Source organism: Rhinopithecus roxellana, chromosome 12 (assembly GCF_007565055.1).
Source record: "Rhinopithecus roxellana isolate Shanxi Qingling chromosome 12, ASM756505v1, whole genome shotgun sequence".
Classification (NCBI taxonomy): domain Eukaryota; kingdom Metazoa; phylum Chordata; class Mammalia; order Primates; family Cercopithecidae; genus Rhinopithecus; species Rhinopithecus roxellana.
In genome coordinates, this window is record NC_044560.1 from 117,268,280 (window position 1) to 117,294,170 (window position 25,891).

Below are 25,891 nucleotides of genomic sequence, written 5' to 3' on the forward strand. Positions count from 1 at the left end.
GGGAGCACAGATCCATAGGGATGAGGTCTTAAAACATTTTTCCCCCACACCTCAAAAGAATTTTGGAAATGATGTATTTTCTCACTCCTTTTATGTATACATGCAAATTTCTCTTTACGGTATAAACTACAACACTTACAAATAATGTAATTTATCCCCCATACTTAAAATACATGCTGTCAAGTTTGGCTAAACTTCCAGAAGTAAATTGTCACCCTCATCTGAGACACGTACGATAGTATGGGAATGTGTTTAGGGGTTTAGGAAGTCACTTATGGACACAGGAAGGTGGAGATGCCTGTTTGATGTCCCAGCAGGGAGCTGAGCAGACAACTGGACACAGGATTGTAGAGCTCAGAGGAGAGGCCTGCAGGGGACATGGAGCCGTGTAGGTGAGTTAAAGCTGTGAGATGATAATGTTCAAGGTGATTTGAGTCTAATCCACTGTCTTTGCTCTTCTTTTGCTTTTTTTTTTTTTTTTTTAATTTTGGGAGGACTGGAATCCATTTAAATTTCTAATTAAGGCCAGGTGCAGTGGCTCATGCTTGTCATCCCAGCACTTTGGGAGGCTAAGGCAGGTGGATCACAAGATCAGGAGATGAAGACCATCCTGGCCAACATGGTGAAACCCCATCTCTATTAAAAATACAAAAATTGGCCGGGCATGGTGGCTCATGCCTGTAATCCCATCACTTCGGGAGGCTGAGGTGGGTGGATCATGAGGTTAGGAGATGGAGACCATCCTGGCTAACACGGTGAAACCCTGTCTCTACTAAAAATACAAACAATTAGCTGGGCGTGGTGGAACATGCCTGTAGTCCCAGCTACTCGGGAGGCTGAGGCAGGAGAATTGCTTGAACCCGGGAGGCAGAGGTTGCAGTGAGCCAAGATCACACCACTGCACTCCAGCCTGGGCGACAGAGCAAGACTCCATCTCAAAAAAAAAAAAGCAAAAATTAGCTCGGTATGGCAGCACACGCCTGTTGGAGTCCCAGCTACTGGGGAAGCTGAGGCAGGAGAATTGCTTGAACCCGGGAGAGAGAGGCTACAGTGAGCTGAGATCGCACCACTGCACTCCAGCCTGGGCGGCAGAGCATGACTCTGTTTAAAAAAGGAAAGAAGGCCGGGCACGGTGGCTCAAGCCTGTAATCCCAGCACTTTGGGAGGCCGAGACGGGCGGATCACGAGGTCAGGAGATTGAGACCATCCTGGCTAACATGGTGAAACCCCGTCTCTACTAAAAAAATACAAAAAAACTAGCCGGGTGAGGTGGCGGGCGCCTGTAGTCCCAGCTACTCGGGAGGCTGAGGCAGGAGAATGGCGTAAACCCGGGAGGCGGAGCTTGCAGTGAGTTGAGATCCGGCCACTGCACTCCAGCCTGGGCGACAGAGCGAGACTCCGTCTCAAAAAAAAAAAAAAAAAAAAAAAAAAAAGGAAAGAAAAGAAAAAAAAAGAAAAGAAAGAAAAGAAAGGAAGTCTGGAGACACTATCCACTTCCATTCGCAGTGCAGACCCTGCTGGAGCTGCCGCCACTATGGGTGATCAAGAGGATCTGGTGCACTAGGCGAAGTGGACCAAGCAGGCTGAGTGATACCATGGAAAAAGCAGCAAAGATGGATGTGGAGCTGACTGTTGGAGAAAGAAACCTTCTCTCTATTGCATGTAAGAATGTGATTGGAGCTATAAGGGCCTCCTGGAGAATAAGCAGCTGCATTGAACAGGAAGAAGAAAGCAAGGGAGGAGAAGACAGCCTAGGAATGATTTGGGGGTATTCGCAAATATTTGAGACTGAGCTAACATTAATCTGTTGTGACATTCTGGATGTGCTGGACAAACCCCTTATTCCAGCAGCTAATACTGGCGAGTCCAAGGTTTTCTATTATAAAATGAAAGGGGACTACACAGGTATCTGGCAGAATTTGCCACAGGAAATGACAGGAAGGAGGCTGCGGAGAATAGTCTAGTGGCTGATAAAGCTGCTAGTGATACTGCATTGACAGAACTTCCACCAACGCGTCCTATCTGCTTAGGTCTTGCTCTCGATTGTTTTATATTCTACTAGGAAATTCTTAATTCCCCCGACCGTGCCTCAGGTTGGCAAAGGCAGCTTTGGATGATGCATTGCAGAACTGGATATGCTGGGTGGAGAAAGCTATAAGGACTCTACACTTAACACGCAGTTGTTTTGTGATAATCTGACACTATAGACTTTGCACACGCAGGGTAATAGAGAACAGCAGAATAAAAAGTAAAGAAGCTCTGCAGCATGTGCCTGTAGTCCCAGCTACTAGGGAGGTTGAGGCAGGAGAATTGCTAGAACCCAGGAGGTGGAGGTTACAGTGAGCCACGATCATGCCATTGCACTCTAGCCTCAGCAACAAAAGCAAAACTCAGTCTCAAACCAAAATGAAACAAAAAAAGAAAAATTTGCCTGGTGAGGTGGTGCACACCTATAATCCCAGATACTCAAGTGGGTAAGGCAGGAGAATTACTTGATCACAGGATGCAGAGGTTGCAGTGAGCCGAGATCGCACCACTGCACTCCAGCCTGGATGACAGCAAGAATCGGTCTCAAAAAAAATTCTACCAAAACTTAATTCAGTTTTTTTTTTTTTTAAATAAAAAACAGGCTGCATGTTGTGGCTTATGTCTGTAATCCCATCAGTTTGAGAGTCTGATACAGGTGGATCGCTTGAGCTTAGGAGTTCAAAACCAGCCTGGACAACGTGGCAAAATCCGGCATCTAGAAAAAACACAATTATCTGGCCACGCTAAGTGGCTCATGCCTGTAATCTCAGTACTTTGTAAGGCTAAGGGGGGCAGAATGCTTGAGATCACGAGTTCGAGACCAGCCTGGCAAACATGGAGAAACACCATCTCTACTAAAAATACAAAAATTAAGGCCGGGTGCGGTGGCTCAAGCCTGTAATCCCAGCACTTTGGGAGGCTGAGATGGGTGGATCACGAAGTCAGGAGATTGAGACCATCCTGGCTAACACGGTGAAACCCCGTCTCTACTAAAAAATACAAAAAACTAGCTGGGCGAGGTGGCGGCGCCTGTAGTCCCAGCTACTTGGGAAGCTGAGGCAGGAGAATGGCATGAACCTGGGAGGCGGAGCTTGCAGTGAGCTGAGATCCAGCCACTGCACTCCAGCCCGGGCGACAGAGGGAGACTCCGTCTCAAAAAAAAAAAAAAAAAAAATTAGCCTAGTGTGTTGATGCATGCCTGTAATTCCAGGTACTCGGGAGGCTGAGGCAGGAGAATGGCTCGGCCCTGGGAGGCAGAGATTGCAGTGAGTCAGGATCGTTCCACTGCACTCCAGCCAGGGTGACAAAGAGACCATAATAATAATATTAATATTAATAATACAAACGTTAAGCGGGCCTGCTTGGGTGCGCCTGTGGTCCCAACTACTCCAGAGACTGAGGTGGGAAAATCACTTGAGCCCAGGAGATTGCAGCTGCAGTGAGCTGTGATCTGGCCACTGCACTCCAGCCTGGGCAACAATAAGAATGACTCAAAAAAAAAAAAATTAAAATTACAAAATAAAAAGCAACTAATGAAATGAGAGGAACTAGAAAAAAAGAAACTTATTTTAAAAAAGAGGACAAATGCACTTTTAATATTCCTTTTATGCAGGTTTGATGTAGTAACAGAGACTCAGTCGCATCTTACCCTACTTCACTCCCCCACTCCCCACCCCATCCATGAAAAGGGAAGGGGGGATCCACAACTAATGAGTCAAGTCACTGTCCTCTGGCTGAAGAGGGGTTGCAAAGGGAAGCTCGCCTCTGCCGCCATAATTATAAAATGCACCACACTTAGACACAGGAGCTTTGCAACTCTCATTCTCACCTGTATAATTTAAACAAATTTTTAATTTGTTATCTTCTAAACAGAGAAAGCAACATGTCATCACTTCATCATCACATCCAATCAACTCACCGCACATCTGCACCCAGGGTCCCCTTTCATCTTCATTACTGTTTCCCTCCCTCATTCTGTACATAGCTCTCATTCTCACCTTCTCTGAAATTAGAATTAGCCTGGCGTGATGGCACACATCTGTCTGTCATTCTACCTCGTTGGCAGGCTAATGTGAAGATCACTTGAGCCCACGAATCTGAGGCTGCTGTAAACTAGAATTGTTCCACTGCACTCCGGACTGGGTCCAGAGTGACACCTGTCTCTTAAAAAAGAAAGTTTGGAGTCAGAGACATATTGACTCACTAGTGTAGATTCAACTGAATTACAAAATCAGACACAAAATATATACCTTAGTTTGCCTCCTTTTCCAGAATTTACCAGATACCAGTGTACATTAATGTATGACTTTCATATATAGATTCTCTGATATGGTCCACAAAGTACTGAACGTGCATCCAGATGTGGCCCCTGAACAATCGCTGCTGCCCAACATCACTGACAGCACGGGGCCCTCACCCCATCTCCATCCATGTCTGGTGTGAGCCCTTCCCAGGCCCATGCCCAGTGCCACCTCTTCCCAAGCTTATTCACTAGGTTATAGGAGATGGAATTTAAGTGAAGATGACAAGGACTGAGAAAAGTCTTGGGTGAGTGGGAGCAAATGTGTGAGGCAGGACGCTTCAGACTCACAGAAGACTGGCTACTACAATACCTGGCATTTCAGAAAGAAAAGAGACAGCGGAATCCACCGAGGAATATCACTCACCTGAGGAAAAGCCATCCCTGGATCCTTTTCTTTGCTCTTCTTGGTGGCTTCCTCATGTAACGTGAGTCTTTGAAAATCAATCCTGTATGTGAAAAAAAAAAAAAAAAAATCAGAGATTTAATGTTTAGAAATCACTCCCTCCTTTCCTGTGACAAAACACACACAAAGGGGAGACATCACCCGGGAGAAAGATGGTCCTCTGCTGCCCACTGCACCAGAGATCATGCAGAGATAAGAACGTCCCACAGGAAGATCTACAAGGGTAACCTTGACCCGTTTTCAGATCTTGCTCCACTCCTGGAAAAGTCCACATACATGCTGCAGCAGGAGAGAGACCTTCAGGGCACAGATCTGGCCCTAACCAAACCCCATGCAGAGCGCAGCCCCCTCACCTCCCTGTGGATCACAGGCTGATCTCAGCTCTCAACATGAAGGAAACTGCCTTGACATTCAATGCTGAAGACAGATGAGAATCACCTGTGCCATTGTAGGTATTGTTGAGGGTGGGTCGCATACTGTGAAAATAGCAGTCTCTGATAAAACAGCATAAAAGATGTATTTGCCAAATGCCTGAGAACCCCATTGTAAAGTCATGGTTGAACTCCACTCAGAGGGCACCAGCCCAGCACAGCCCCAACTTCTGGCTCTGCTCTCTGCTTAGAGACTTGTTCTCACCAGGATCCAGTGAACAGCAAAGGAACAAAAAGAATCACACAGAACAGGCAACATGGACCAGAGGTGGAGGTGAAGGTGGAGCTGTCATGACAAATGGGGGGGCTGTGGGAGAACATAAAGTTCTCCATAGTAAAAGTGATGTCAGAACAAAGACTTGGGGAAGAAACTCTGCTTGTCACTTGCAGCTCAGTGGCCACAGAGTCCTAGGCAGAGGCACAGCACAGGTGAAGGCTCTGAGATGGGAGAAACCTCAGCCCCAGAAAAAGGAAAAAGGCCTGCATGGCTGGAGCAGAGAAAGCGAGGAGGACGCAGGCAAGAGATGAGGTTAGAGGGGTCCTGGGAGCACAGATCCATAGGGATGAGGTCTTGAAACATTTTTCCCCCACACCTCAAAAGAATTTTGGAAATGATGTATTTTCTCACTCCTTCTATGTGTACACACAACTTTCTCTTTACATTATAAATTACAACACTTACAAATAATGTAGTTTATCTCCCATACTTAAAATACATGCTGTCAAGTTTGCCTAAGTCCCCGGAACTACACAGTCACCCTCATCTGAGATCTGTAGGACTGTAAGGGAATGTGTTTGGGAGTTTAGGAAGTCACTTATGGGCACGTGAATGTGGAGATGCCAGTTTGATGTCCCAGCAGAGAGCTGAGGAGACAACAGGACACAGGATTGTAGAGCTCAGGGGAGAAACCTGCAGGGGACATGGAGCCGTGTAGGTAGGTTAAAGCTGTGAGATGAGATTAGGAAAAGCAGTGGGTGTGGACAGAGACAAGAATAGATTCAAGACGATTTGAGTCTAATCCCCTGGTTTTTCCATTCTGGTGTTTTGTGTTTTTTACATTTTGGGAGGACAGGAATCCATTTAAAATTCAAATTACACCTGAGCATGACTCTCTCCTACAGGAAAAGCCACACACTATTTGGTGAAGGATTTCAGGGGTCAGTGTCACTCTGACCGAGCTTTTCTGGTCTTATTCCCCACCTGTACATTACAGGTTGAGTTAGTTTTTCCGAGCAGGAGACATTTCACCAAGGTATCCTGAGAAGCTCTGAGTTGAGTCAGGAAGTGTGGCTGATTCCCATGTGATGGTCTGGAAACACCAGTAGGCTGTGTTGGTTTTCCTTCTCTAGAAAATTCAGGATGGGCCAGGCATGGTGGCTAACCCTGTAATCCCAGCATTTTGGGAGGCTGGAGTGGGTAGACCATTGAGCCCAGGAGTTTGAAACCAACCTGGGAGTAGCGATGGGTGAAACCCCATCGTTACCAAAAGTACAAAAAGTTGGCCTGGTGTGGTGGTGTGCATCTGTGGTCTCAGCTATCTGGGAGGCTGACTAAGGTGGATCACTGGGCCTGGGAGGTGGAGGGTGCAGTGAGCCAAGATCATGTCCCTGCACTCAAGTATGGGTGACAGAGTGATATTCTTGTCTCAAAAAGAAGGAAAAAATTTCAGTACCATTTTATATACCTGAGCAAATGAAATGTCTCTTTCAATGTCTAAAGCTCTGATGGCACGAATCCTAAACATGTAATTATTTTCCCAGAAAAATGATTGTGAAACGTTCAAAATAAACACAATTGTGAACACATAGCTATAAGTGTTTAAAACACTGAAAAAGAAGCAGCGGTACAAAGGAGATCTGAGCAAATGTTTTCTTCATGAACATATGGGCTCCAGTGGAACAAGGTTCCAGGTCAATCCAGCCCATCCTTCAACATCTGCAAATATTATGGACCAGAGGAACATGAGGCGAACGATGACTTAGAAGCTCACAGCTCACCATTTAATCAGATGACATAAAGAAAATGGAATAATGGCCACTTGAACTAAATTTTGATGTTGGCATAAAGAAAAAAGTTCCTTGATATCTTTATCAAGTACACATTGAAACAAACTAGAATCATTTATCAGGTACCAGAAAATGTTGCCAATATATGATACAGACTAGAAAGCATGCAGTCCTCAATGTAAACTGAATACAATAGATTTCAGAGAAAAACCATTTATAATGGTTAAAAAAAAAATCTAATAAAATGTGCGGTGAAAGAAGAAATTTTTCAACACATATCATAGTTGGAAAACAATGATGTGACCCCTTAAGATTCTACCAAAGCTTATTTGAGAAGCAGTTTTATTTTATTTTATTTTATTCTGAGACAGAGTTTTGCTCTGTTGCCCAGCTGGAGTGCAGGTGCACGATCTCGGCTCATTGCAACGTCCGCCTCCTGGATTCAAGCGATTCTCATGTCTCAGCCCCCCGAGTAGCTAAGATTACAGGTGGCCACCACCATGCCCAGCTAATTGTTGTATTTTTAGTAGGGATGGGGATTCAGCATGTTATCCAGGCTGGTCTCAAACTCCTGACTATTCTTTCTGCTGTTAGCTGTCAGTCCTCTTCATCGCAGCACAAACAAGATCTATTTTTGTCTGTAAAACTGATGTGAATGGTCTACCTGCCACTCCATGCATCACTTTCAACATTGTCTTGTCCCAACTTAAAATGAATTATCCACTTACAAACTAGTGATTTCTTTTGGGCATCGTCCCCATAACCTTTTCATAAAGCATCAATGATTTCATTGTCCCTCTACCCAAACTTCTCCATATTCATTTCTTGAGACACTATCTCACTCTGTCACCCAAGCTGGAGTGCAGTGGCATGGTCATGGCTCCCTGCAGCCTCTACCTCCTGGGCTCAAGCCATCCTCCCACTACAAACTCCAGAGAAGCTGAACCAGCAGGCATGTGCCACCATGCCCAGCTAATTTTTGTATTTTCTGTAAAGAAGGGGTTTCACCGTTCTGTCCAGGCTGGTCTTGAATACCAGGGCTCACGTGACCTACCTGTCTTGACCTCTGAAAGTGCTGGGATTACAGGCCCGAGCCACTGCATCTGGTCTCACTGTACATTTGATGTTTGTTCTTCTTTCAATTTTAGCAGAATTTACATTGCTTCAATTGAGTCTGTTTTCAAACTCATCTTACCCTTCTGAGTGCCTAAAACTAGACCCTTTTACACATAAATTTGTATCATTTTATTTTGGTGCAAAAAAATGTGATGTCATGCACAATTTTCTTATAATATGTATTTTTCATGAACTTCTTGAAGACCCCTTGTACTAGCAAACTGTATTCAAGATGATATAAAAAGGATTGTAGATATTCAAGTGCCACTTATTTCTGAGATGTAAGGATGGTTCGACATATTCAAGCAATTCAATGTGATATTCCACTTGAACAGAATGAAAGATGGAAACCACATCATCTCAATACATGGAGAAAAAGCATTTCACAAAATTCAACATCCAGTCATCATGGAAATCCTAAACAAAATAGATAGAGAAGGAAATTTACCTCAACAATACAAAGACAATCCATGAAATGACCACAGTGGAAATAAACAATCAGGGAAAAATGGAATGCTTTTCCTGTAGGATCTCACATGATGCAAGAATGCTCTCAGCCCTTCTATTCAATCAATACTGGCTGTCCTAGCCAGGGCAATGAAATAGCAAAAGAAATCAAACTCATCCAAATCAGAAAGAAAGAAGTCAAATTCTATTTGTTTGTAGACGGCATGATCTTCTGTGAAGAAAATCACAGTCAACCAAAGTACAACTGGAACACATTCAGTGTATTTGCAGAATAGAATAACAGCACCAAAAATTAGTTGGATTTCCATACATTAACAACAAATAATTTTAAAAGAAAATTAAAAACCACTTCCATTTGCTAAAGAGCTTAAAGTAAGAAATACTTAGGAATAAACATAAAGGTGAGAAGCTTGTACCTTGAAATCTACAAACATTGATCAAAATGATTAAAAATGTATAAATACATACACAACCCATATTGATTGGAAAAATTAGTATTGCTCAATGATTACATAACCAAATGTGATTTAGATTCAATACAACACTCATAGAAATCCATATAACTTTCTGTTAAACAAAAAACAGGCCAGTCACGGTGGCTCACACTCATAATCTCGGCACTTTGGGAGGTGGAGGCAGGTGGATCATAAGGTCAGAAAATCAAGATCATCCAGGCGAACACGCTGAAACCCAGTCTCTACTAAAAATACAAAGAATTACCCAGGCATGGTGGCACGCACCTGTAGTCCCAGTTACTCGGGAGACTGAGGCAGGAGAATCACTTGAACCTGGGAGGCAGAGGCTGCAGTGAGCCGAGATCATGCCACTGCACTCCAACCTGGGTGACAGAGCAAGACTCCATCTCAAAAAAAAAAAAAAAGAAAAAAAAAAAGAAATGAAAACACAGGCTGGGAAAAGTGGCTCCCGTCTGTTGGCCAGGCTGTTCTCAAACTTTTAACCTCCAGTGACCTACCTGTCTTGGCCTCTCAAAGTGCTGGCATTACAGGCATGAGCCACAGCACCCAGTCCAATCCTCTTAACATAAACAGTTTAATGTCAATTAATGCTTGAACTCAATGTTAAGTCAACTCAAACTCAGGTCAATGCTTGTTTGACTGTAATGTCAACTCATGCTTGATGGTTTGCTATACTTATCACATTTGAAATAACTGTCTCCAAAATGAATTTTCTGATGTTCTGTGAGGAGCGACCTCAGACTGAAGACCTTACCACACTGATGACATTTGTAAGATTTCTGTCCAGTATGGATTTTCTGATGCCAATTGAGATGTGAACGTAAAGGCTTTGCCACAATCATCAAACTTGTGAGGTTTCTCTCCTGTATGAATTCTCCTGTTTTGCGTAGGATGAAACTTGACTGAGGACCTTGCCACAATCATGACATTTATAAGGTTTCTCTCCAGCATGAGTTGGACAAAGAACTGCAAGATATGAACGATGTCTGAAAAATTTGCCACATTTATTACACTTGTAAGATCTCTCTTCATTATGCATTCTCCAATTATTTGCAATGATTGTAGCATTGCTGAAAACTTTGTGACAATCATTACATTAGTTAACTTTCTGTATACTATGGATTGCTTGATGGTGAATAAGTGGTGACTGCCCACTAAAGACTTTGCCACACTCATTGCACTTGTAAGGTTTCTCTCCACTATGAAGTCTATGATGGTATACAAGGGATGACATCTGACTGAAGGTCTTGCCACACTCGTTACACTTGTAAGGTTTCTCTCCAGTATGAAGCCTATGATGGATTATAAGGGATGATGTCTGACGGAAGGTTTTGCCACACTCATTACACTTGTAAGGTTTCTCTCCAGTGTTAATTCTAGTATGTTTTGCCAGGTGTGAATCACTCCCAAAAGCCTTGTTACAAACCTTACATTTGTATGGTTTTCCTCCAGTATGAATTATCCTTTCAAGCTGTGATTTGCAACTGAAAACCTTGTCACAGTCTTCACATTTTTAAGATTTCTCTGCAGAATGAAATCTATGATGACTTGCAAGATGTGATGGTTGATTAAAAACCATGCCACATTCACTCCACTTGTAAGGTTTCTCTCCAGTATGAATTGTCTTTTGAATTACAAGGCGTGCATTTTGACCAAAGGTGTTGCCACATTCATTACACTTCTAAGGTTTCTCTCCAGTGTGAATTCTAGGATGTTTTGCCAGGTATGAATTATATGCGAAAATCTTCTCACAAACCTTACATCTATATGGTTTCTCTTCAGTATGAATTTTCTTATGTGTTTCAAGGTTTGATTTGCGACTGAAAACTCTGTCACATTCTTCCCATCTGTAAGGTTTCTCTCCAGTATGAAGTCTATGATGACGTGCAAGGGTTGCTTTTTGATTAAAAACCTTGCCACATTCATTACACTTGTAAGGTTTCTCTCCAGTACGAATGGCTTTATGACTTATAAGGGTTGAATTGTGATGGAAGGCATTGCCACTCTCATTATACTTTTAAGGTTTCTCTCCACTATGAAGTCTACGATGGTATACAAGGTTTGACATCTGACTGAAAGTCTTGCCGCACTCATTACACTTGTAAGGTTTCTCTCCAGTATGAACTCTCTGATGCTGTGCAAGGTGTGCTTGTTGATTAAAAACTTTGCCACATTCATTACACTTGTAAGGTTTCTCTCCACTATGAAGTCTATGATGGTATACAAGGGATGACATCTGACTGAAGGTCTTGCCACACTCGTTACACTTGTAAGGTTTCTCTCCAGTATGAAGCCTACGATGGATTATAAGGGATGATGTCTGACGGAAGGTTTTGCCACACTCATTACACTTGTAAGGTTTCTCTCCAGTGTGAACTCTCTGATGTTGTGCCAGGTGTGAATCCCTCCGGAAAGCCTTGTCACAATCCTTACATTTGTATGGTTTCTCTCCAGTATGAATCCTCCTATGTCTTTCCAGGTGTGATTTGCGACTGAAAACTTTCTCACATTCTTCACATTTGTAAGGTTTCTCTGCAGTATGAAGTTTATGATGACATGCAAGGTTTGCTTTTGTACTAAAAACCTTGCCACATTCATTACATGTGTAAGGTTTCTCTCCAGTATGAACTCTCTGATGTTCTGTAATGCACGAATCACTCTGGAAAGCCTTGTCACAAACCTTACATTTGTATGGTTTCTCTCCAGTATGAATCCTCCTATGTCTTTCAAGGTGTGATTTGCACCTGAAAACTTTGTCACAGTCTTCACATTTGTATGGTTTTTCTGCACTGTGAAGTCTATGATGGCGTGCAAGAGTTGACTGTTGATTAAAAACCTTGCCACATTCATTACACTTGTAAGGTTTCTCTCCAGTGTGAATTATACTATGTTTTCCCAGATATGAATTATATGCGAAAGCCTTGTCACAAACTTTACATTTGTATGGTTTCTCTCCAGTATGAATCCTTTTATGTCTTTCAAGGTGTGATTTACGGCTGAAAACTTTGTCACATTCTTCACATTCAAAAGGTTTCTCTCCAGTATGAAGTCTACGATGGCGTGCAAGGGTTGATAGTCGATTAAAAACCTTGCCACATTCATCACATTTATAAAGTTTCTCTCCAGTATGAATTATAGTATGTTTTGCCAGGTATGAATTACATGTGAAAGCTTTGTCACAAACCTTACATTTGTATGTTTTCTCTCCAGTACAAATTATCTTCTGTGTTTCAAGATGTGATTTGCGACTGAAAACTTTGTCACATTCTTCACATTTATAAGGTTTATCACCTGTATGAAGTGCCTTGTTAATGAAGAGGGATGAATTGTGACCAAAGGTCTTACCACACTCATTACACTTGTAAGGTTTCTCACCAATGTGACATCTATGATGGCATGTAAGGTATCGCTTCTGATTAAAGACCTTGCCACATACATCACATTTACATTGTTTCTCTTCTAAGTGGATTATCTGATATTTTTTTAAAAGTGAGCTACAATTAAAGGATTTGCCACTCTCTATACAATGGAAAGATTTTTCTCTCATGTGTACTTCCCATTTTTGTGTGAGTAATGAAGAATGGAGGGAATTATTTCCATACTTATTAGAAATACGGGTTTTGGGCCTACAAGAAATTCTTTGGGATGTTGAAACTGAGGAAGCATCGTTGAGAGATTTCACAACTTGATTATCAATTTTCCCTTCAAGCTGAAATATGTGCAGTTCAGGCAGATGTGAATGAAAGCTTGATCCAGGCTGATCTTTAATAGACTTGTTTCCAGCATGCCTTTGATCATGTCGGTCTGTACTGTCAGTCAACACTTTGATTTCTGTCATGGGTGCTGCATGACCATTTGTTTCATCTTCTTTCCACTGCAACTCGAAGCCATGAATGTCTTTCTCAATTTTCTGGAAGCAAAAATCTCCAGTGTGATGATTTGCTTGTCTTTGCAATGTCCTGGTGAGGATCACTTCTCTATTGCCTTCCCCTGTTGATGACAATGTCTTCAACATGCATTTGGAAGAGATATCTACAAAATTTAAACACCAATAGTTTTCCAATTAAGTACAGATGGTAAATAATACTGAAATGTGTAAAAATAACACAAAAAGTAATACTTATTTTAAACTTCCCAAACATGATCTTCAACGCTTATGAACACTAAAGCAGTAAGATTCTTTAATAAATAAAGGGCAATTACATGTACTTCAAATCATTTCTACAGAAGCCTATTCCCAATATCATGACAAGACACTGACAGGGCACATGTGTGAGTCTAAAGAAAGGAGTGTTTTTCCACTGTGCCCCTAAAGTGTATCAGTTTGCAAAAAAACACATCACTGTCACATCAAAATATAAAATATATATTCTTCATATTTACAGCATATTTAGTGTATACAAATAAATGCTAAAGAATCACACAATATACCATACTGGTAAATAATCCACAACACACTGTTGTAAGGATAACTAAAATCAATGGAAATTCTGTATTGTCAAACAATCATAGCACTGACAAGATAACAAAAGATTACAAAAATTAGCCAGGTATGGTGGCCTGCACCTGTACTCCCAGCTATTCCGAAGGCTGTGTCACAAAAATTGCATTAAGCCAAAAGGTTAAGGTTTCAGTGAGCCAATATTACACCACTACACTCCAGCCCAGGTGACAAAATGAGCCTCCATCTCAACAAAAAAAAAAAAAAAAAAAAAAAAAAAAAGAAAGAAAGAAAAGAAAAAAGGCAGGGCATGGTGGCTCATGCCTGTAATCCCAGTACTTCCAGAGGCCGAGGCAGGCAGATCACCTCAGGTCGAGTTTGACCAGCCTGGCCAATGTGGAGAAACCCCGTCTGTATTAAAAATACAAAAACTAGCCAAGTGTGGTCGCAGGTGCCTGTAATTCCAGCTACTTTGGAGGCTGAGGCAGGATAATCGCTTCAACTCGGGAGCCAAAGATTGTGGTGAGTTGAGATCACACCATTGCACTCCACCCTGGGTGACAGAGTGAGACTCCATCTCAAAAAAAAGAAAATGTTAATACAGTATTTTTCTGAATAACTGTTACAAAATTACCTATATCCACGTGGAACAGGCATGCTGGGACATTTTTTTAAATTTTATGTATTTTTATTTTTTTGAGATAGAGTCTCGCTCTGTCATCCAGGGTGGAGTAAAATGGCATGATCTTGGCTTAATGCAACCTCCGCACCGGGGTTCATATGAGTCTCTTGCCTTAGGTCCTGAGCAACTGGGATTACAGGCATGTGCCACCATGCCAGGCTAATTTTTGCATTTTTTAGTAGAGATGGGGTTTCACCATGTTGGCTAGGCTGCAACCTCCACCTCCCGGGTTCAAGGGATTCTCCTGCCTCAACCTCCCAAGTAGCTGGGATTACAGGTGCATGCCACCATACACAGCTAATTTTTGCATTTTTAGTAGAGACGGGGGTTTCACCATATTGGCCAGCTTGTCTCGAACTCCTGACCTCAAGTGATCAACCCATCGCAGCCTCCCAAAGTACTGGGATTACAGGTGTGAGCCACTGCACCTGGCCCATTTTTGGCATTTAGTACATTCAATGTTTCAACATGTTGGCCAGACTGGTCTCAAACTCCTGACCTCAAGCGATCTACCCACCTTGGTCTCTAAAAGTGCTGGGATTAGAAAAGTGAGACACTGCGGCTGGCCAGTCTAAGCTATTTCTAACAGTTCAGTGAAATGACAGAGACAGGAAAAAGTGCATCTCATCATTAACATCACTGAAGGTGACAAATCTAATTAAAAAAAGGAAGTTAAGAGTCTGTACTATAAAACTTGCAATACTTGAAGCCATGTACTAGCACTAAACATGTTTTAAAAACCTTGAGACAGGTCATGTGCAGAGGCTCATGCCAGTAATCCCAGCATTTTGGGAGGCTGAGGAGGGAGAATCACTAAGTCAGGAGATTGAGACCATCCTGGCTAACAAGCTGAAACTCCATCTCTACTCAAAAAACACAAAAAACTAGCCTGGCATGTTGGCATTCACCTGTAGTCCCAGCTACTTGGAAGGCTGAGGCAGGAGAATTGCTTGAACCTGGGAATTGGAGGTTGCAGTGAGCCGAGATGACACCACTGCACTTTAGCCTGGTAACAGACCGAAACTCTGTCTCAAAGAAACAAAAAAAAAAAAAAAGAAATGAAAGAAGGCTAAAGAGTAACTCCAGGCCGGGTGCGGTGGCTCATGCCTGTAATCCCAGCATGTTGGGAGGCCGAGGTGGGCAGATCACAAGATCAGGAGATTGAGACCATCCTGGCTTACACGGTGAAACCCTGTCTCTATAAAAATACAAAAAAATTAGCCGGGTGTGGTGGCAGGCACTTGTAGTCCCAGCTACTCGGGAGGCTGAGGCAGGTGTGAACCCAGGAGGTGGAGCTTGCAGTGAGCCGAGAACACACCATTTGAACTCCAGCCTGGGCAACGAGAGAGACTCCGTCTCAAAACAAACAAACAAACAAACAAACAAACAAACAAACAAACAAACCAAGAGTAACTCCAACCCACAAGTCTATATAAAGTTCTCCAGGCTGGGTGTGGTGGTTCACACCAGTAATCCCAGCATTTTGGGAGGTTGAGGGGGGCAGATCACGAGGTCGGGAGATCGAGACCATCCTGCCCAACCAACATGGTGAAACTCCGTCTCTACTAAAAATACAAAAATTAGCTGGGTGTAGTGGCGCGCACCTGTAGTCACAGCTACTCAGGAGGTGGAGGAAAGAGAATTGCTTGAACCCGGAAGGCAGAGGTTGCAGTGAGTTGAGATCACACCACTGTACTCCAGCCTGGGTGACAGAGTGAGACTCCGTCTCAATAATAATAATAATAATATAAATAAATAAAGTTCTCCAGTAAATGTGAAAAAAACGACAGATAGTCCAGGTGTGGTGGTTCATGCCTGTAATCCCAGCACTTTGGGAGGATGAGCCAGGCAGATCACCTGAGGTGGGGAGTTTGAGACCAGCCCGGGCAAAAAAAAAGAAACCCTGTCTCTACTAAAAATACAAAAGTACATGGACATGGTGGTGTATGCCTGTAATCCCAGCTACTCAGGAGGCTGAGGCAGGAGAATTGGTTGTACCTGAGAGGCACAGGTTCCAGTGAGCTGAGATTGCAGTATTGTACTTTAGCCTGGGTGACAAGAGCAAAACTCTGTCTCACAAATACATAAAGTAATTAATAAAAGGACAGATACAGAAACTGGCATATGTATACCTTTTCTTCATAACTAAACTTTTTTTACATTATTTAAAATAAAAGGCAGAAAAACACCGTACATATGTTAACGAAAATGCAACATACACAGAAATAATTCTGACATAAATTAAAAAAAAATGTTCCAGTGGAGAAGTAGTTTTTGCAGGTTATGGAATGTTTTTTTTCTCTTTTTGAAACAGAGTTTCGCTCTGTCTCCCATGCTGGAGTGCAATGGTGCAATCTCAGCTCACTGCAACTGCTGCCTTCCAGATTCAACAGGCTCTCCTTCCTCAGCCTCCTGAGTAGCTGGCATTACAGTCACCCACAACCACGCCTGGCTAATTTTTGTAATTTTAGTAGAGACGAAGTTTCAACGTTAGCCAGGCTGGTTTTGAACTCCTCACCTCAGGTGATCTGCCCACCATGGCCTCCCAATAGTGCTGGGATTACAGGTGTGAGCCCCTGCACACATCCAGGTTATGGAAATTTTAAGTTTCTTTATTATGCTATAACTTTAAGATGTTTAACATACCTGCAACAATAACCTCTGCCAAAATATCTAAAGAACTAAAAGACAAAACTATTTAAAATAATAACAATGGTCAGGCATGGCAGCTCGCACCTGTAATCCCAGTGCTTTGGGATTCTGAGGCAGGTGGATCACTTGAAATCACAAGTTTGAAACCAGCCTAGCCAACATGGTGAAACACTATCTCTACTAAAAACACAAAAATTAGCTGGGCATGGTGGTGAGAGCCTGCAGTTCCAGCTACTCAGGAATCTGGGGCACAAGAATGCTTTGAGTCCAGGAGCCAGAGGCTGCAGTTAGCCAAGATCATGCCACTGCACTGTAGCCTGGGCCACAGAGTGAGATTGTGTCATAAAAAAAGAAAGAAAGAATAGAAAGAAAGAAAGAGCAGAGAGATAAGCAGGTGCAAAGAAAGATGCCCTTTCAGAGATCTCAGGATTGAAACTTTTCCCACAGAATTCTCCCGCTTGCAGAGAGTTTCCCCACACACTATTGGAAGGTGGAGCTTCCACTCTGCCCATCTGAGCTCTTACCTGCCTTTACACCTGTAATACATTCCCACCCAACTAGATTTTTTTGCTATTTTCACTTTACTCTCCATGGTCCAGGGCTCTTTCCCTTGCTCCAACATGGAGACAGCAGGTCAGAAAGAGACTCCTGCTTATAAAAAGAAAGGACCATGACATGCTGGAGCTTTTCTAGAGTCCCAGTCCTATGTTTCAGTAGGAAAGAAGACATTACAGATGGATCTAGGAAAATATTTCACAAATTCCTCTACTGACTCCTTCCTTCTGAATGCTGAGGGAGCCTTGTAATACGTAATATGTGGACATTGAGCTCTCTTCCAAGAACTACCAAATTGAAGGCACAAGAAAAGCAAACAGGAAACTGGATATGTTTAAAGTCTGCCATAAGATTTGTTTTTGTTTTTGTTTTTTGAGACAGAGTCTTGCTCTGTCACCCGGGCTGGAGTGCAGTGGTGTGTTCTCAGCATCGTGAAGCTTTTCATGTCAAAATCAATAAGGCTTCCATTTTAGTCAAGTAAGTACGTGGCTTCCAAGAGGCAACAAGAGAAAATGCAAAGATACACAAGGGCACATCCCCAGGAGGGAAGTTATCCTCACCCAGGGAGACCAGGTTCCTATAATTCTCCAACATCACGTCTCTGTATAGAGTCCTCTGAGCAGGGTCCAGGCATTTCCACTCCTCCTGAGAGAATTCTATGGCCACATCCCTGAATGTCAACAGACCCTGAAATGAAAACACATTTTAAGCAAATGGTTCTGGGAGGAGTTCTTATCTTTACTGAAAATGAGAAGAGGAGAGGGGAAAGCTTGAATGTTCTGACAAATCCGAGGAAGGGATTTTTCACCACATGATGTCTTTATTATAGTTTTTGAAGAAGTCAAGACACACTTTCAGTATGAAATTCTTATGTTTGTGAGAAATACAAGAAATAAACAAATGAAAAATCAATGTTAGGTTCCTGTTATAAAAATGTTTGCAACTTATATTGACACACCAAGTGACATTCATTATCTAGATGAGAGAGAGCATGACTGATGTCTTAAAAGATGACAACGTCCACAGTAAAAGGCTGGGCACAGTGACACATGCCTGTAATCCCAGCTACACAGGAGGCTGAGGCAGGACACACACTTTAACCTGGGAGGCAGAGGTTGCAGTGAGCCGAGATCATGCCATTATACTCCAGTCTGGGCAACAAGAGCAAAGCTCAATCTCAAAAAAATAAATTAAAAAAAAATTATTGGGTACCGGCCTTGATACTGGTGTGATGAAATAATTGGCACAATAAACTCCAATGACGCGAGTTGACCTCTGTAACATACCTTCACATGTAGCCCCAAATGTAAAGTAAAAAAAAAATATGAAAAATTTTCTTTAATTTACAACAGAATTTTTAAAGTCTCATAAAGATGTAGAAATACACGTGTACAAGACTTGCTTTGACACTTGGCACAGAACTGACAGTAGCAATTCCCAGTGAGGTTGGAAGGAGGGTGGAGGATGTGACAGGGAAAGGAGACGTCTTGTGCCCAAGGGTCTAAGCTGCAGCTTTGCTTGGAGGTTTACCACAAAACAAATGTATACATCATGTGATGTTTAAATATAACCATTTATATTTAATAATAACTGGTGGGGATGGGCATGGTGACTTGTGCCTGTAATCCCAGCAGTTTAGGGGGTTGAGATGGACAGATCACCTGAGGTTAAGAGATCGAGGCCAGCCTAGCCAACGTGGTGAAACCCCGTTTCTATTAAAAATAAAAAAAAATTAGCCAGGCGTGGTGACTCGCACTTATAATCCCAGCTACTAGGTGGGCTAACACAGGAAAATCGCTTCAACCTAGGAGGCAGAGGTTGTAGTAAGCTTAGATTATGCCATTGCACTCCAGCCTCGGCAACAAAGCAAGACTCCATTTCAGAAAAATAATAATAATAACAATAGGTGGAATGAAAATACAGCTTTATCCTCTTGGATAAAATAGTACTGCTTCCATATTTGAGAAAAATTGCAACCATTTTTACCAAAAACACTTGTTTCACAAGCCTCTCCACAGTAACACCACTGTCTTCATGAACTTAATGTGCTAAGAATGGTTTAATGAACCTCCTGCTATTATTTACATTGATTTCATATTCTTACAATAATGAAGGAATAGGCCAAGCACAGTGGCTCACATTTGTAATCTCAGCATTTTGGGAGGCCAAGGTGGACAGATCACCTGAGGTCGGGAGTTGAGACCAGCCTGACCAACATGGAGAAACCCCGTCTCTATTAAAAATACAAAATTAGCTAGGTGTGGTGACACATGCCTGTAATCCCAGCTACTCGGGAGGCTGAGGCAGCAGAATCGCCTGAACCCAGGAGGTGGAGGTTGCGGTGAGCTGAGATCATGCCATTGCACTCCAGCCTGGGCAATAAGAGCAAAATACCGCCTCAAATAATAATAATAATAATAATAATAATAATAATAATAATAATAATAAAGGAATCATTCATTATTCATGCCTATGTATGAACTTTCCATTATAATTAGTAAGATTTTTGGAATCAGAAACACAGTAACTCACTCAATTACCTAAAAATATAGTATAAAATCAGGGAGAAAAGATTTTCTCTTATTGGTCTCCTTTTCTAGAATTTACGACGTACTCTGGACACATTAAAGTGACTTCCATTGGCAGCTGCTCTAATCATGGTTCACAGAGAGCTAAACGTGCACCCACATGTGACCCCTGAACAATCCCTGCTGCCCAACAGCACTGACACCACGGGACCCTCACCCCGTCTCCATCCACGTCTGGTGTGAGCCCTTCCCAGGACCTTGCCCGGTGCAGCCTCCTTCCAAGTTCATGCCACTGGGTCACAAGAGACAGAATCTAAACGAGATGAGAGGGACTGAGGGAAGGCATGGGTGAGTGTGAGCAAACCTGTCAGGCAGGACGCTTCAGACTCAGAGAAGATTCCCAACTCCAAGGCCCAGCGTTTCTGAAAGGAAGGAGAGAGAACAATCCACCGAGAATATCATCTCACCTGAGGAGGAGCCATCCCTGACTCCTTTGCTTTCCTCTTCCTCTTCCAGGTTTCTTCCTCATGTACCAAGAGTCTTTAGAAGTCAATCCTGAATGTTAAAAATATGATATTTATTGCACAGAATCAACACATCCTCTCCCGGTAACACAACACATACACAGGATACATCACCCTGAGGAAATACGGTCCCTTCTGCTGCCCACTGCACCAGGAACAAAAAATTCCTACAGGAAAACTCCCGCTCCACTCCTGGAAAAGCCCACACACACACTGCAGCAGTGGGGAGCTGGGCTGGGATGAGCTCCCATTCAGGAGATCTCTACCAAAAATACAAAAACTTAGCCAGGTATGGTGGTGCACGTCTGTGTGTCTGTGGTCCCAGCTACTTAGGAAGCTGAGGTGGAAGGATCATTTGAGCTCAGAAGTTTGAGACAAGCCTGGCCAACATGGAGAAACCCTGTCTCTACTAAAAATACAAAAATTGGGCTGCACACGGTGGCTCATGCCTGTAATACTAGCACTCTGAAAGGCTGAGGTGGGTGGATTACTTGAGGCCAGGAGTTCAAGACCAGCCTGGCCAACATGGTGAAACCCTGTCTCTACTAAAAATACAAAAAGTAGCCGAGCTTCATGGGCATCTGTAATCCCAGCTACTCAGGAGGCTGAGGTAGGCTAATTGCTTGAACCTGGAAGGTGGAGGTTGCAGTGACCTGATATCGCACCACTGCACTCCTGCCTGGGCGACAGAGTAAGACTCAAAAATAAAATAAAATACAAATACAAAAATTAGCCGGGTGTGGAGGCACACATCTATAATTTCAGCTACTTGGGAGGCTGAGGCACAAGAATCACTTGAACCCAGGAGACAGAGGTTGCAGGGAGCCAAGATCACAAGACTGCACTCACAGCCTGGAGGACAGAGTGAGACTCTGTTTGGGGAAAAAAAAAAAAAAAAAAAGTGCATTTCTGATGAGATTGACACAGAGATAAGAAAACTTGAGTAATGTGATAGACACTGACGGGCAGAGGGAACTTCAGATGGGGGTGGGAGGCCACGGGAGGCATCTCTGCACCTAGACCTGAAGGAGAAAGGGACAGTGCCATCTTCACTTAGAAACATAGAATAAAAGCGGAGACAATGACCTGAGACAGGAAGGATTTTGATGTTTGAAAAAAGAGACAAGCAACTGTGACTGGGGCAGAGGGAGACATGAGATGAGGGCAAGCTCCCAGGAGGAGGCTGGACACTGGCAGGGGCCCTGGACACAGGGCTGTAGAGCCACAGTGAAGAGCTGGACTCTTGTCCCGGGGAACACGGGAACCCGGTGGGACTGCCAGGGACTGACACGACCTGCTTTAGACGTAGCTGTGATATCCTCATACAGACAAAGGCCCTGAAGATTGTCTCTGTTTCTGAGTCTACTGCTCTGTTTCTTCCATTCTTCTGCCTTTTTTTATTTTTATTTTTTTCATTTTTAGGTTACTGCATCCCATGGAAAATTCTAATTACAACTGGGCACTCCCCTCTCCCAGAGAAAAAGCCACACCCAGACACGGCCTCTATTTTGCCAATCATTTCAGGGTCAGGATCACTCAGGTTGAGCTTTTCTGGTCTAGCCCTTCATCATCAAGCTGCAGGGAGGCTCACTGGGCCTCAGAGTGGGAAACATTTTCAGCAAGTTACCCTGAGAAGGTCTGAGATGAGTGAGAAGGTGCCTGAATTCTTACATGGGGGCCTGGAAGGGCTAATGGGATGGGTTGGTCTTATCATCCCATCCTTAAAATTAAGACAAGCATCTATCACATACCTCGGTTAAAGAAAATTCGTTGGAAAGGTTCTGATGAAAACTGACTCCCAACATTGAATTCTTCCTTACAAGGAAATCTCAGTAACATTTATAAAATGCAGAAGTGTAAACACACAGCTATTGACCTTGGAAACAGGGAAACAGGGTCAGCTGTAGAACTAAGACATAAGCAAAAATTTTCAATCAAGAATACACGGGTGGACAGCTGCGGTGGCTCACACCTGTAATCCCAGCACTTTGGGAGGTCGAGGTGGGTGGATCACCTGAGGTCAGGGGTTTGAGACCAGCCTGGCCAACATGGTGAAATCCTGTCTCTACTAAAAATACGAAAATTACCCGGGCTCCATCCTCACAACTTATTTAACCTCTTGTTGCTCCTTCTCCTGAATCTTTAGATCGTCCTCAATCTCCATAGATTTCTGCCTCTTCTCCCATCTCTGCGCCTCCTCTGCTCTCACTATTAAATTCTCTCTTCCCTGTTATAAACCCCTGGACCTACCTAATCTGGCACCCCAGATCCCCAGGTGTCCTCCCTGCTGTGGTTCTCCCTCTGTTCTCCTTGCCACCAGCACCACTCTGCTCTGTTTGTCCTGGCTCTAAATCCCTCCTCCTCTTCCTCACTCTGATGAGCCTCCACGTTTCTGTCCCTCTCCGTACCTTGCTGTCTGTCCTTCATTTCTCTGTACATTTAGCTTTTCTCTACATTTCTGAAGTTGCTTTTCTCCTCCTGCTTTCTTATCTTTTTTTTCACTTTTGCTGTCTCTTGGCAAATCCCTCACCTATCCTCTACTTTGCCATCTGTTATGGGTCTTCCTCATTCTTCTTTTCTCTGTCTCTGGTTTTCTACTGCGCTCTCAGTCCCTCTCTCTGTCTCCTGATCCCGTTGGCCCACACAATCACACGAGGGTTTGGAGTAGACGCCGGCATCTCGGAGGAGCGCATTTTCCAAGAGCTGGATCTGGGCAGGCAAGAACACCCCGTGTCACAGGACAGGCACCGGGCACCTCTACAGTGCAGGCTCAAGGGAAGCGGTGACTGCGGAGGGAAGACCTGGGGAGCAGCAGGGCCCAGTATGAGGAGGAGGGAGGTGGGGAGCAACGACGCCGTTGGACAAGGGGGGGATCTGCAGGATCCCAGGACCAAACAGAGAACGCGGCCTCCCCGGGACTGGGGTCAGGGTGCTGTGCTCAAGGAATTGACGAGGGTGAGGCGGGGAGGCGCGGAGGGAGGGAATACACCTCTCGGGTGAGGATTTTAAAAGGCGCAGTGCGGGGCCGGGCGCGGTGGCTCACGCCTATAATCCCAGCACTTTGGGAGGCCGAGGGGGGCGGATCACGAGGTCAGGAGATCGAGACCATCCTGGCTAACACGGTGAAACCCCGTCTCTACTAAAAAATACAAAAAGTCGGCTGGGCGTGAGGGCGGGCGCCTGTAGTCCCAGCTACTCGGGAGGCTGAGGCAGGAGAATGGCGGGAACCCGGGAGGCGGAGCTTGCAGTGAGTAGAGACCGCGCCACTGCATTCCAGCCTGGGCGACAGAGCGAGACTCTGTCTCAAAAAAAAAAAAAAAAAAAAAAAGCGCGCAGTGCGGAAGGAGTCAAAACACGGTTTTGAGCAGGAAAACTACGCCATAGGAAGTGTATACATTGCCCTGTAGCAGAAAGACTGAGGACGGGACCAGCCTCAGGGCGACTTTAAACCTAAAAAGAAGGGACTTCCGGACTCCCAGGAGAACATCTCCATTTGCTCTGAGTGAAGGAAGAAAGACGAGAACTTCCAGGTCTACGGGGGCCCCACATCCCATGTACAAAAGTGCCGGGGACCTGGAGAGCGCACTTAATACAACACAGAGCAAAACTCACCTCCGCGGTGTGACCCTCACTCCACGTATCCGCTTCCTGGTCTGCGCGAATCTGCGCGCGCAAGACAGAAACCAAGCCTGGGTGGAGCCAACGAGGAGGTGGGCTGGGCCTGGATGAGGTGTGGGCGGGGGCCTGGGTGAGGTAGGGGCGGGGCCTGCGTGAGGTAGGGGCGGGGCGCAAAGCGGAGACACCTTACCCTTTAGTACCGGCAGAGAGCGGGCCGCAGCGGGACCTGTGTGTCTGTCAGGGTCCTTCCAGCCCTGTTCTGCGGCTTTTAGCGGCGAGAGTAGCCAGGAAGGCAGAAGGATGATTCAAAAGCCCTGGAATAGTCTGGAAGGAGGATGCAAACTAGAATGTAAAATGCAAAGCCCTGCCTGAGCGGAACGTAGGATTTCATGCTGACGGCCCACAGGACAGAATAGAAATCTTCTCCCTTTCTATTCTCCATTCACTCTGGAGGGAGAGCCAACCAGTGCTCAGCTTCAGAGACTTCCCTAGGGCTACCGCCTGGGATGCGGGACGGAGTGCTCAGGCCAGGGAGGAGTGAGGTCATCACCTGCTGCTTAAACACAGCAGGGATGCGGGCGCGGGCGTGGGAGCCTGAGGTCCCAGCTACTCAGGAAGCAGTGGCGGTAGGATCGCTGAGCCTGGGGGTCCTGGCCAGCCTGGGCGATAAAGTAACATTCCCTCCCGCAGTCTCTTTCTTTTTTCTTTTAATTTTTAAATAATTTATACAATTTTGATTAGGCTGGACACGGTGGCTCACGCCTGTAATTCCAGAACTTTGGGAGACTGAGGCGGGCGGATCGCGAGGTCAGGAGATCGAGACCATCCTGGCTGACACGGTGAAACCCCGTCTCCACTAAAAATACAAAAATTAGCCTGGCGCGGTGGCGGACGCCCGTAGTCCCAGGTACTCAGAAGGCTGAAGTAGGAGAATGCCTTGAACTTGGGAGGCGGAGCTTTCAGTGGGCCGAGATGGAGCCACTGCACCCCAGCCTGGGCGACAGCGCAAGACTCCGTCTCAAAAAAAAAAAAGAAGAAGAAATAAATATTTTCTTGCTTGTACGAAATAGCCACCGCGCCCGGCAACCAGGCTGGTTTCTAATTCCTGACCTCAAGTGATCCGCCGGCCTCAGCCTCCCAAAGTGCTGGGATTACAGGCGTGAGCCACCGCACCTGGTCAGCAAAATTCTTAGAAGTTGCGCCTGCATGCCATTGGACTCAGGTTGCATGACCACGTTCCTCTCAAGGCTGAGAATTATTTAAATGTCCGTAGCTTTAAATTTGAAATATTTGATGTTTGAATTACGTAACTTCCTACTGAGATATAGGTACTATCTCCCTTGCAGTTTGCCTTACAAGGAGCGCTCCCAAGACCTTCAGAAATACATCCCTGGGTCATTAAGCTGAAAAAAGGTTTAGTTATTCTCTAAAAAATACCACTTCAGGCCGGGCGCGGTGGCTCAAACCTGTAATTCTAGCGTTTTGGGAGGCCAAGGAGGACAGATGGCCTGAGGTTGGAAGTTGGAGACCAGCCTGACCAATATGGAGAAACCCCGTATCTCCTATAATTACAAAAATTACCCTGGCGTGTTGGCGTGTGCCTGTAGTCCCAGCTACTTGGGAGGCTGAGGCAAGAGAATGGCGTGAACCCAGGAGGTGG

General features: G+C 44.4%; 2 protein-coding genes and 1 pseudogene across 2 annotated transcripts in view; 1 reads left to right on the forward strand and 2 right to left on the reverse strand.

Moving 5' to 3' along the window:
* LOC104672666 (zinc finger protein 28-like) overlaps nt 1–18,240 on the reverse strand; it is a 37,199-nt gene extending 18,959 nt beyond the window's left edge. The window contains exons 1-2 of the mRNA XM_010376507.2: nt 18,122–18,240; nt 4,026–4,776 (exon numbers count right to left, since the gene is read on the reverse strand). The gene's annotated coding sequence lies outside the window, so the exon portion shown is untranslated. The remainder of the gene's footprint in view (nt 1–4,025; nt 4,777–18,121) is intronic.
* LOC115900697 lies at nt 1,535–2,227 on the forward strand (annotated as a pseudogene).
* LOC104672665 (zinc finger protein 28) lies at nt 8,920–24,298 on the reverse strand. The gene is made up of 4 exons (XM_010376505.2): nt 24,226–24,298; nt 20,557–20,644; nt 18,122–18,248; nt 8,920–13,263 (listed from the first exon to the last, which is right to left on the reverse strand). Exons 2-4 carry the CDS (start codon nt 20,569–20,571, stop codon nt 11,249–11,251), a joined length of 2,157 nt encoding a protein of 718 aa, XP_010374807.2. The 5' UTR covers nt 20,572–20,644; nt 24,226–24,298; the 3' UTR covers nt 8,920–11,248.
* Nucleotides 24,299–25,891: the final 1,593 nt, after the last annotated feature.